We start from the raw sequence: 13,377 nt of genomic DNA on the forward strand, positions 1-13,377 counted from the left end.
TACAATGACCTGGCTTCCACAGCCACCTGTAACAATATATTCCACAGACCTACCACAGTCTGACTAAAGACTCATCTCATTCTAAACGGATGTCCCCCGATTCTGAGGTTGTGCTTTCTGGTCCCAGATTACCCCACTATAGGAATCATTCCCTCCACATTCACTCCATCTAGGCCTTTCAACATTTCATAGGTTTCAGTGAGATCCCCCCTCCTTCTTCTATGTTCCAATGAGTAGAGAATCAGAGCCATCAAATGCTCCTTATATGATAAGCCTTTTATTCCCAGAATCACTTTAGCGAGTTCCCTTTGAACCCTTTCCTATGTCAACATAACTTTTCATAAATGGTGGACCCAAAACTGCTCACAATACGCCAAGTGAAGCCTCACCAGTGTCTTATAAAGCCTTAGCATTACATCTTCATTTTTATATTCTAGTCCTCTTGAAATGAATGCAAACATTGCATTTTCCTTCCTCACCACCAATTCAACCTGCAAGTTAATCTTTAGGGGGTCCAGCACTATGATACCTAAGTTCCTTTGCACCTCAGATTTTTGAATTTTCTCCCCATTTAGAAAATAGTCTATGCTTTTATTCCTTCTACCAAAATGCAATGCCACACACTTCCAGACACTGAATTCCATCTGCAATTTCTTTGCCCATTCTCCTAATCTGTCTAAATCCTTCTGGAGCCTCTCTGCTTCGTCAGCACAACCTGTACCTTCATTTATCTTCATATCATCTGCAAACTTTGCCAGCAATTCATCAATTCCATCACTCAAATCATTGGCATGCAACATAAAAAACGGTCTCAACACCGACCCCCGTGGAACACCAGTGGTCACAAGAATTCAATGATAAAAGGCTCCTTTTAATACCATTCTTTGTCCCCCGAGCAATCAGCTAATGTTCTATCCATGCAAGGATTTTGCACATAATACCATTGGAGCTTATCCTGCTAAGCAGTCTCCTCTGCTGCATCTTGTCAAAGGCCTTCTGAGAATCCAAGTACACAACATCCACTGATCCTCGCAACACACATCAAAGTTGCTGGTGAACGCAGCAGGCCAGGCAGCATCTCTAGGAAGAGGTACAGTCGACATTTCAGGCCAAGACCATTCATCAGGACTAACTGAAGGAAGAGCTAGTAAGAGATTTGAAAGTGGGAGGGGGAGGGGGAGATCCAAAATGATAGGAGAAGACAGGAGGGGAGGGATGGAGCCAAGAGCTGGACAGGTGATTGGCAAAGGGGATATGAGAGGATCATGGGACAGGAGGTCCAAGGAGAAGGAAAAGGGGGAGGGGGGGAACCCAGAAGACGGGGAAGGGGTATAGTCAGAGGGACAGAGGGAGAAAAAGGAGAGAGAGAAAGAATGTGTGTATATAAATAAATAACGGATGGGGTACGAGGGGGAGGTGGGGCATTAGCAGAAGTTAGAGAACTCAATGTTCATGCCATCAGGTTGGAGGCTACCCAGATGGATTATAAGCTGTTGTTCCTCTAACCTGAGTGTGGCTTCATCTTTACAGTAGAGGAGGCCGTGGATAGACGTATCAGAACGGGAATGGAATGTGGAATTAAAATGTGTGGCCACTGGGAGATCCTGCTTTCTCTGGCGGACAGAGAGTAGGTGTTCAGCAAAATGATCTCCCAGTCTGCGTTGGGTCTCGCCAATGTATAGAAGGCCACATCCAGAGCACCAGACGCAGTATATCACCCCAGCCGACTCACAGGTGAAGTGTCGCCTCACCTGGAAGGACTGTCTGGGGCCCTGAATGGTGGTAAGGTAGGAAGTGTAAGGGCATGTGTAGCACTTGTTCCGCTTACAATGATAAGTGCCAGGAGGGAGATCAGTGGGGAGGGATTGGGGGTACGAATGGACAAGGGAGTCGTGTAGGGAGCGATCCCTGCGGAAAGCAGAGAGAGCGGGGAGGGAAAGATGTGCTTAGTGGTGGGATCCCGTTGGAGGTGGCGGAAGTTACAGAGAATAGTATGTTGGACCCGGAGGCTAGTGGGGTGGTAGGTGAGGACCAGGGGAACCCTATTCCTAGTGGGGTGGCGGGAAGATGGAGTGAGAGCAGATGTGCGTGAAATGGGGGAGATGCATTTGAGAGCAGAGTTGATGGTGGAGGAAGGGAAGCCACTTTCTTTAAAAAAGGAGGACACCTCCCTTGTCCTGGAATGAAAAGCCTCATCCTGAGAGCAGATGCGGTGGAGATGGAGGAATTGCGAGAAGGGGATGGCATTTTTGCAAGAGACATCCTGATATATCTATCCACGGCCTCCTCTACTGTAAAGATGAAGCCACACTCAGGTTGGAGGAACAACACCTTATATTCCGTCTGGAACCTTATATTCCAACCTGATGGCATGAACATTGACTTCTCTAACTTCTGCTAATACCCCACCTCCCCCTCGTACCCCATCCGTTATTTATTTATATACACACATTCTTTCTCTCTCTCTCCTTTTTCTCCTCCTGTCCCTCTGACTATACCCCTTGTCCATCCTCTGGCTTTTTCCCCCCTCCCCCTTTTCCTTCTCCCCAGACCTCCTGTTCCATGATCCTCTCATATCCCTTTTGCCAATCACCTGTCCAGCTCTTGGCTCCATTCCTCCCCCTCCTGTGTTCTCCTATCATTTTGAATCTCCCCCTCCCCCTCCCACTTTCAAATCTCTTACTAACTCTTCCTTCAGTTAGTCCTGACGAAGGGTCTCGGCCTGAAAAGTTGATTGTGCCTCTTCCTAGAGATGCTGCTTGGCCTGTTGCATTCACCAGCAACTTTGATGTGTGTTGCTTGAATTTCCAGCATCGCAGAATTCCTCGTGTTTGCGTTTTTAAATCCACTGATTCTCCTTTGTTTATCCTTCTTCTTAGTTCCTCAAAAAAATTTCAATAGATTTGTCACGTAAGATTTTCCCTTAAGGAAACCATGCTGACTCTGAGCTATTTTATCAAACAGTCAGGGTATACCTGAGCTATGATGACATCATAACTTTAACCTTTATTGATCACAGTGCTCGATATTGGACTTAAACAATAGGCGACTGACCATGTTTATTAATCTATAATGAAAATGGCAGAAGCAGAGCAAATGAAATAGAACTGTAGATGGTATAACGTGGAGTATCTTAAATATGGATTTATACCAGCCCCAAGCAACCAACTGCAGTCAATGACAATGTTGTGTGAAAATGTCTTTTTCAAATGGGCCAATGAATCCATCCAGGCTCCTTGAACACTTGAAGAGAATATACTCTGATAAAGCAAACGAGAACTTGATTTATTTTCAGTCACCTCGTGAAAATTTTCAGAAACAGCACACTTCAAAGCATGTTTGCCAGCACTTACTTGCAAAACGGTGATGGACTGCATGCTTCATGCAACATTTAATTGCTCAATGCTAAATTTGGAAACCCCCATACAGTTGGAGAAAACGAGAATCGGCCAGCAGTACTGGAAGTTCTAAGTATAGTTTTACACAAGTCACCAGACCATATGTGATTCCACTTTTCAAAGATGAATCGATGAAATATCTGAGAATGTGGAAAACACACCGTGCAGCATATTTAGGACAAAAGAATCTGCTCTGTAGTTGGATGAGTAAACTTTGCTAGGCAACAAATCTTTGTTTCTTGGTTATGTTGCTTTATAAAAGATAAAAGTGTGATTCAAAAATCGTTATTTGCAAGGGAACTGGAAACAGATATGAAGTGGGAGTTGGATTGTTGAGCAATTTTTCAATGAGATGAACATTTCTTTTACCAACATTCTTGCTTGTGCAACAGATGGGGCATCATCACCACAGGATTACTGCTTTCTTGAAAAAAGCTGTATCTAACATATTTACCATTCACATAGATAAGATTTTGTTGTAAAAAAATTAAGCGATCAGCTGCAGAAATCATTAAATACTGTTATCACAGTGGTAAATAAAATCACCCATGTTCTCAATTCTACACTATTTTAAGAGCTTTGTATTAAGAATGATGAACAGTTTGAATGCTTCTGGTTGTACACTGAAGGCAGATGGTTTTCAGAAGGAGACTGCCTGAGATGCTTTTATGCTCTATTTGAAACTGATAAAATACTTTGAAGACTCGAATGTTTCATTCAGTAATCAACTAAAGAAAATCAGGCATGACATTGCTTATTTGTCAGAATTATTAACAACATCTAATGAAATCAATCTTCAATTGCAAGGAAATGATGTTAAACTTATCAAAGTCAAATCAGTTGTCTCCACGTTTCTGTCCAAGTTAACCCTATTTAAGTGCAACATTTTCCAATTTCTGGACCTCTTTGATTTGGAAGAGAAAGAAAGAATACCAGATGACGATCTTCAAGTATACTTTGCTCACCTGGGTGAGCTGCATACAGATAAGTCAGAGAGGTTTCAGGATCTTCTCTTGATCCAAATTCCAAATCCACTCCTGAACACTTGTAGTGAGTAATTAACAGGAAGAATGGAGGAGAAACTGATCTCACTACAAAATGACTGAACTGAAGCAAAGGTTCAAAAAATCATATCAGCCTTATTTTTGCAGAAAGAAATATCTGAATGCTATTCTGCACTGCAGAAAATATTAATCGAGCGTGGTTTCAGTGCAAACACACAACTTCTTTCTAAACAACGAAACAGACTGCAAGTTATTGAACGTGGAGATCTGAGACTCCTTCTGAGTGATATTCAGCCTAATGTTGAGCAGTTGCTATCAACCCTATCCATCTTATTGTAAGGTGAAAAAACATAGAACTAGTGAACAGTTGAACTACTAATTTATGCTCTAAAATTGTTGATGAAATTTGTTTTTACTGTAGTTATGTAAAGTAATAATTTTATTTACAGCTTTAAATAGATTTGAATAAGTTTTGCAATTATTATCACTGTTTTGAATTTGCAGTTCATATTTTTTCACTGTGCATTGTAAATCAAAATTTTTAAATGATTTATGTATTTGCTGGAAAATGAGAGAGGGGATGCTGGGGATGCGGTCTGGTAGCCAAGGGGTCAGAAACCGAGAAAAAGTTTGGGGAACCATCGTTCTACATCATCTCCAACACAACCTATTTTAGTATTCACATCTGTCTTGTCTTGCTTTGTCCATACTGCACCAATTGCCACCGCTGGGCTATAAATGTGCAGGAGCAATGTGTGGTTAAGTGCCTTGCTCAAGGACACAACACGCTACCTCAGACGAGGCTCAAACTCGCGACCTTCAGATGACTAGTCCAACGCCTTAACCACTTGTCCACGCACCAACATCTGAACTGGTCATTTGAATGTACAGTACAAGATATGGTTAGTACTACTTGCTTACCATGCCTTGTACATTCACATCTAACTTGTTTACTGTATATAATCACTAGGTCCCATGGCACCACAAGACATAGGCCTCTTACCTGAGTAACAACCCTCAACCATCACCCTGTTTCTTACTGAATGCAATTCATTATCTTCCCCTGGATCTCATGCAATCTAACCTTCCTGACTGGCCTGCCATGACATACCTTGTCAAAGGCGTCACTAGTCCAGGTAAACAACTTCCCCTGCAACACCCTTACCTACCTTCATCTACCCTTGTGATTACCTTCTCAAAGAACTCCAACAGACATGTCAGATGCAACTTCCCACACACAAATCCATGTTGACTGTTCTGAGTCAGATCTTGTCTCTCCAGATGTTAGTAGATTCTCTTTTACACTCACTTGTCTGTAGTTTCCTGACTAGTTTTTGCTACTCTTTTTAAATAAACGTACTGCATCCTCTGGAACCTCACCAGCAGCCATGGACGAAGCAAAAGTCAGGCCCTGTGGATTTATCCGCCTAAAACTACTTTAAAACCCCAATATTTTTCTGCTAATTCTTATAGGATCCAGGACAACACTACTCATTTCCCCCATTTCCTTACTTTCTACCATTTTCCCCACGGTAAAAATTGAAGAGAAATATTCATTAAAAATCTCTTCTGTTTCCTTTTGTTCTACAGCTATGTGAACTTTAAGGGCACCTATTTTATCCTTAGCCGCCCTTTTACTCTTAATATGCATTGATATACTCTGAATGAGGTCTCTATATTGATCTGTGCCTTTTAAAATGTACAATGGTTTTCTTATGCAGAAAGACAAAGACTGTTTTGTTCATGGGTTGGCTCCAACAAATTCCTGTTGCACATTTTCCTTTATTGCCTACGGACAGCACAAAGGAAAATACAGCTCTTGGGACTTCAGCCACATTCAGACACCAGAGAGCCAATGGTTAGACCTTTATTTGGGACTTTTTTGGGCTGCTGGCCAAAACAAGAAGCCTGAAATTTGGTGTCCAGGGATTGAAACCTTTAACAGTGTGGGGACAAATGGCAGGGACAAGGACCTCAGGTAGGTGCAGGAGGTTGGAAATTCAGATCTTAATATTCATGGTGGGATGACACAGTTGAGCAGGGTGCGAGTGTAGTACAAAGGAGAATAGATCACTTAGATAAATAAAGAGTACCTACTTGGGGTGGGTTACCAGCAACGGGCTGAGAAGTACTGTAAGAGCCCACCTTTAATTAGTGCTGCTGCACTATTAAAACCTGGTTGAAGAGATACCAATGATAGATATACCTCAGAACAGTATGGCCTAATTTCTTAACAATATGTGCGGAGAAAATGGCATTATCCCATTGGCAATCAACAAAGACATAAAAGGGCAAATTGTAAATGCTTGGATAAATTTTCTGGCCCATGTGATTGCAATTATGCTCTGGAAATAGGCAACCTTGGACATGTACAGTAATCAGAATATGTCTGAATTTCAGGCCATTGTGAATAGTGCAGATTCAAAGTGAAAGTGAACTGAGGGCTGCCTAATATGAGGCAGCTGAGTAACTGCATTTTGTGGTACAGGCGATACTTGCTTTACATCTTGTGACTCATTCTACAGTGAAATGATTCTTATACATTTCAATCTATGGGACTCTAAAGAATACAACATGATTAAAATGTACATTAAAATATTCATACTTGCCTAAGTACCAACCATCATCCCATTTGCTAATAACACTAACAAGGTCTCCTTCTCTGAGTTCCAGTTCATCATCTTTGTTGGGAGCAAAGGAATACAAAGCCAAGTATCTGTAATATAAATGAGTTCTTTCACCATTTTTGGCTTTGTATCTCATTCACACAGAGAAACCGTTTCTTTTAGCTTTTCATTCACATTTCTGACAGTACAGAAAAAAATCCACCAGTTTCTGACAGTACAGAAAAAAAAAAGCTTTTTGAAGGTTTTGAATAGCTTTATTCTGTAACTGCATTCTTGAATGAATAGGGCAGAACATAAATTTGAGTCATTCTTCGGGCATCCATTTTTCCTAAGGGTAAGTACTGTGTGCCCAGCTCTGCTTTAACATACAGGGAATTTACAAGGCTGAATTCACATCCTGTCCCTCTGAACAACAATAGACTGTCATTGTAAAGCATGCTGAACACAACAAAACACTGCAGGGTATTTCACAAGAGTACTGTCAGAGACAACTTTACAACAAGCTGCACTAGGCAGATGATCAAAAGATTGTTCAGAAAAGTTGGTTTTGGTTCCCTTGAAGGAAGTAAAAGAGGATGGGGCGTAAATCACAGAGCCTTGGGTCTTAGCTGCAGAAGGTTGGATCAACAACAGTGGACAAAATAAAGAAGTGATTAAGATGCCCAAGGTCGAGAAACTCAGACATATTGAAGGATTGTAGTTCTGGAGGAGGGAGGAAATTGGTTGTAATAGCCAAAACAAGAAAGTGAATTTTTAACAAGTGCCTTTTTAAGTGTATTTCGAAAAGGCACCTCGGTAGCGTAGCGGTTAGTGTGATGCTATTGCAGCTTGGGGCATCGGAGCTTGGAGTTCATTTCTGGCGCTGTCTGTAAGGAGTTTGTACGTTCTCCCTGTGTGTGATCCAGTTTCCTCCCACAGTCCAAAGACTTGTTAGTAGGTTATTCAGCCATTGTCAATTGTCCTGTAAATAGGTAGGTTGCTGGGCGGTGTGGCACATTGGTCCGGAGGGGACTATTCTGCACTGTATCTCTAAATAAATAAACAATAATAAATATTGCTTAAATGGAACCCAATATCCATCAGAAATTTGAGTTGATTGGGACTTGATGGTGGTTGGAGCAATTCAACGGGGCTGTTTATAACTTAAAGTTTCTGGGGAAGAGAACAAAGGAAGCTGACTAGATCTATGAAAGCCACACTCAGGTTGGAGGAACAACACCTTATATTCCGTCTGGGTAGCCTCCAATCTGATGGCATGAACATTGACTTCTCTAACTTCCGCTAATGCCTCACCTCCCCCTCGTACCCCATCCATTATTTATTTTTATACACACATTCTTTCTCTCACTTTCCTTTTTCTCCCTCTGTCCCTCTGACTATACCCCTTGCCCATCCTCTGGGTTACCCCCCCCTTGTCTTTCTCCCTGGGCCTCCTGTCCCATGATCCTCTCAATCCCCTTTGCCAATCACCTGTCCAGCTCTTGGCTCCATTCCTCCCCCTCCTGTCTTGTGCTATCATTTTGGATCTCCCCCTCTCCCTGCCACTTTCAAATCTTTTACTAACTCTTCCTTCAGTTAGTCCTGACGAAGGGTCTTGGCCTGAAACTATACTTCTTCCTAGAGATGCTGCTTGGCCTGCTGCGTTCACCAGCAACTTTGATGTGTGTTGCTTGAATTTCCAGCATCTGCAGAATTCCTGTTGTTTGCTGACTAGAAGTATGTTGGAATGAACACTATGCAGTCTTAACCAATTAAAGATTAGTGGTTAGACACATACATCAAAGTTATCAGCAGTATCACTATGTAGTTTTAGCTTTTATCCCTGTGCAAATAATAAAAAATTATAATATTTTTTCATAATGACAGTGTACCTCCTTAATCATTAGAACCGCTATATTTTGGATGCTATATTAAACAAAACCTGTTCCCCCCCCACCCCCAGACAGATGTAAAGGATCACAGTACCTTACTAAAGAATAATAAGACAGTTAGCGTCATGCTTTAATGTTTAACCTTCAACCAATATCTGAATTGTTTGGTTATTATCAAACTTCTTGTGGGAGTTTTCCATGAATAAATTATCTTACGTTCAGTATAATAACATCTGCACTTCAAAAGTGAAATAAAAGCAAAATATAATTAATTTTCTCAGCTAGGCAGTCTGCATCTGTGCAGAGAGAAACAGATTCAGCATTTCAAGTGGATGACCTGTCAGGAGGTATCAGAAGTTCATGGGCTCTAAAGCAGTTTACAATAGCTTGAACATGAAAGGTGCTTCATTTCTTTTAATTTGCATTGCTGGGACACAAAAAAGGCAAATTTAAAAATCTCAGCATCTGAGCTCTTTAAAGTTCAGTTTTAAAAAATAAAATATGCATCTTGATTCCTAACGAACAAGAAAATAGCAATTGACATCTTCCTTAGAGCTCTCAGCTGCTACATTCTTCCTATACTTATGTATGGCTGAGAGTCATGGACCATCACAAAATGCAATGGAAAAAAGAAACAATGCAGCAGAGGTGTGGTTCCTCAGAAGAATGCTATGCATATCATATACGGACAGGATAACTAACGAAGTTCTACAGAGAACGAAAACAAAATATACATTACTTTAAAAAATCAGAAAACAGCAATCAAAATTCTTTGGACACATCATGGAAAGAGAGACATTAGAGCATTTAGTTACAACTGGAAAGCTGGAAGGTAGAAGCAGAGACAGACAGAGACTGAAGATGATAGATGGAATAACATCATGGTTAGAAACAGGGGAAGCAACAACTACAATTCGGAGGGTCAGGGACCGTGATGGATGGAGAGACATGATCGCCCATGCCGAACGTCAAGGCGCCTGAATATATATATATCTTGATTACTTTTTTTTTAATAAATATACAGTGGATTCTGATTAATTGGGATATATTGGGACCAGTACATTTTGGCCCAATTAAGCAACTGTCTCAATTAGCCTAAGTTTCATGGAAATGGTTTAAAAGGTATATAAATAAAGATAAACCATCATTGAACTGAGTAACAAATTATGTATTTAAATGAAATACAGAACAGTTTGCTTTATCGACTACACAAAAGCATTTGATAAAGTGAAACACAATAAGTTATTTGAAATATTACGGAAAACTCTAGATCTAGATTCGAGAGACCTCCGCCTTATCAGAAATCTGTACTGGGAACAAACTGCCGCTGTAAGAATAGATGGAGAAGTGAGTCAGTTTACAAAAATCAAGAGAGGCGTTAGACAAGGGTGTGTTTTCTCCCTTGATTTATTTAATGTGTACAGTGAAACAATATTACAAAAAATAAGAGACATCTTAGGAATCAAAGTTGGTGGTGAAAACATCAATCATTTCAGATATGCAGATGACAGTGTGTTAATTGCAAGCACAGAGGAAGAACTACAAAACTTAATTGATACAGTTGTTGAAGAAAGTGCAAAGACCTATCTATCAATTGCAAAAAGACAGCATGTATGGTGATATGCAAAAAGAAGGAGAATCGTATCTGCAGGCTGAGAATAAATGGGGAAGACGTAAAACAAGTACAGAACTTTTGCTACTTAGGAAGCTGGGTGACATCAGATGGCAGGTGCGACATGGACATCAAAAGAAGAATAGGGATGGCAAAAGACACCTTTACAAGAATGAAGAGTATACTGACCAATACTAAACTAGGCATGACAACCCACCTCAGAGTACTGAAATGTTACGTTTATCCAGTTATGTAATATGTTGGACAATATCTAGTAACATGAGGAAACAAAATGAAGCAGCAGAGATGTGGATTTTGAGGAGGATGCAAAGGATATCTTGGATGAAACGAATATCTAACAACGATGTCATGAACAGAGCAAACACAAAAAAAGAAATAATGTATGAGATCATGAAAAGGCAACATATCTTCATTGGACATGTGATTAGGAAAGAGGAGTTAGAATGCACGGTAATTATGGGAAAGATTGAAGGGAAGAAAGCAAGAGGAACACAAAGACAAATGATGATGGAGACAGCAGTCAGAGAATTGGAAGTGAATACCAATGAATTGATCCACTTGACCCGAAACAGGAGTGTGTGCGCCATGGCAGCCAAAGCTCAAACTGGGCACAGCAGCTGATGATGATGATGACAAAATAAATTAGAACACTACCAATACCATTACAGTAATATAAAACTGTGTATTAAATCCTAATGGCTATTGACAGAGGAATTCATTCACTGTACACTGCTGTTCTTTTGATTGACTGTAAATGAACAAAAACAGTGCAGACACCTAGTGCAGATAATAGACTGCCTTCACAAAATGCTTTTGACATTTGCATACTTCAAATCTTCATTTTCATTGTAACATTCAAGATGATTATTGATACTTTCAAATTCTTCATAGTCCTTAACTTGTTGAAGTAGTGAAATTATTTCATTTTCACTCCTGGCTGTTTCTGACATTTCCATGCCTGAATGCTTGAAACTGCAGTGAGCGAAACAGTTCTGAATTGTCTTATTGCTTATTTCTTGCCAATTATCAGTGACAAAAATCACTGATTTTTGAACAGAAACACGCAACAGATGCCTTTTAAGGACTGTCCACTCTAAGCATGGTGTAGAGTCCAATAGCCATATAAACGCATACAACTGACACTGGTTAGAAACTGTTTGGCAACAGCTTCCTGTCCAAAACTAAGCAGTGTAATGCCCCAAATAAACAAAGGGAATCCTAGCTATTTTCTTGATTAGCTTTTGTTCTTTCAGAGTTGTCCAAAATAATCTGCTGTCCCGATTAATCAATAGCTCAATTAAATGGAATCCACTGTATATGAATATACTAAATACCATGTGATGAGTTTTAGTTTTAAACAAACATAGCACAGAAATAGAAAAAAAATATACAAGTATGCAGCTAGTTTTACAGAAGTACTGAGTTGAATAATTTCTGGCTCAAAAGGTCAAGCTCAAATCCTGGAGTTCACAACCTATGGACTCACTTTCAAGGACTCCACAACTCACATTACTAATGTTATTTATTTATTTACTTATTGTTATTTATTTTATTTAACGCATTTGCACAGTTTGTCTTCTTTTGCATATCAGCTGTTTTTCAGTCTTTGTGTGTAGCTTTTCATTTATTCTTCTGCATTTCTTCTTTCTACTATGAATGCCCACAAGAAAATGAAATTCAGAGTAGTATGATAATAAACTTACTTTGATCGTTGAAATTTGAACTAGATTTCTTGCGGCATAATTGGAGAATACTTAGTCTGTCACATGATCTCTCTGAGATATCCAAATGATCCTGGATTTGTCTCTCCAAAGCATTGTGCCTCTCATCTTTTTCCATGCAGAATTGCAACACACTTCTCCAACATTATGGCCTAGCTTTTCCCAATGTCTCAAAGAGGTGAATGTAGATTAATTGGCTGATGTCAATTATCCCTTTATGTAGATTAGCAGTAAAAGGTGAACTGATGGGCTTGTCTGTGAGAGAACAAGTTCGAGTACAGAGAAACACGGAGAGGGAGGTGGGAGTATGGAATTGATCCTTTGGAGCTGTAAGAATCTGATGGGCCATGCTTTATCTCCCGTGTTATTATAAGCATACCTTTGTTAAGATAGCCCATAAAAATAGAACATTTTGACCAATCATCTATTGTAACAGTTCCTGTAGCCCAGTGTCAAATTTTGTTTAATAATATATTAATGTGCATTAATATATTTTGCCATTTTAAAATTGCTTAATAAATGTCAGTTCTTGCTTTTGTAGATCTTATAATCTGAAAGTATTATCTCTTTTCCTGAACATTGACTGAAATTCACTTTCAAGTTTAATCTTCATGCCAAGTTTCAGCTTTTACGATCTAAACCTCGGTAGACTGTTAACACTATTCACAGATAAGATCCTTTTTCCTGCTCCAATGCTTGAACCAAAGTAAACAAATATATTGTCAATTTTACCATTTTGCTCAAGGGGTACTACCATCAGTGACATATATTGAAAAGAAACATACTCCAGTGTTTCCCCAGAAAACACACATTGCTACCTGCCCTATCTGCACAGTATAAAATAATTACCAGCTCTTTCTGCATGATGTAAGATTAATCTTTTTTTCCATATTTCTCTTCTCCTTCCACACAATCATTGATTGCATAGAACAGATAATGTGTTCTGTCAAGCAGAATTAGATCATAAGACCATAAGACATAGGAGCAGAATTAGGCCATTCAACCCATTGAGTCTGCTTCACCATTCCATCATGGATAATTTATTATTCCTCTCAAACCTATCCTCCTGTCTTCTCCCAGTAATCGTTGATTCCCTTACTAATCAAAAATCTATCAACCTCCT

General features: G+C 39.8%; 1 protein-coding gene across 4 annotated transcripts in view; it reads right to left on the bottom strand.

Moving 5' to 3' along the window:
* The window catches only part of LOC140200520 (uncharacterized), a 147,923-nt gene that overhangs the window by 15,061 nt on the left and 119,485 nt on the right, over positions 1-13,377 (bottom strand). For 3 of the 4 annotated variants that reach the window (XM_072263982.1, XM_072263981.1, XM_072263980.1), the window contains exon 17: positions 7,012-7,118. The exons of the other annotated variant lie outside the window; for it this stretch is intronic. In XM_072263982.1, the coding sequence (XP_072120083.1) occupies positions 7,012-7,118 (107 nt within the window). The remainder of the gene's footprint in view (positions 1-7,011; positions 7,119-13,377) is intronic. 4 annotated transcript variants of the gene reach the window in all.

The sequence above is a fragment of the Mobula birostris genome, chromosome 7 (assembly GCF_030028105.1).
Source record: "Mobula birostris isolate sMobBir1 chromosome 7, sMobBir1.hap1, whole genome shotgun sequence".
NCBI classification, from domain to species: domain Eukaryota; kingdom Metazoa; phylum Chordata; class Chondrichthyes; order Myliobatiformes; family Myliobatidae; genus Mobula; species Mobula birostris.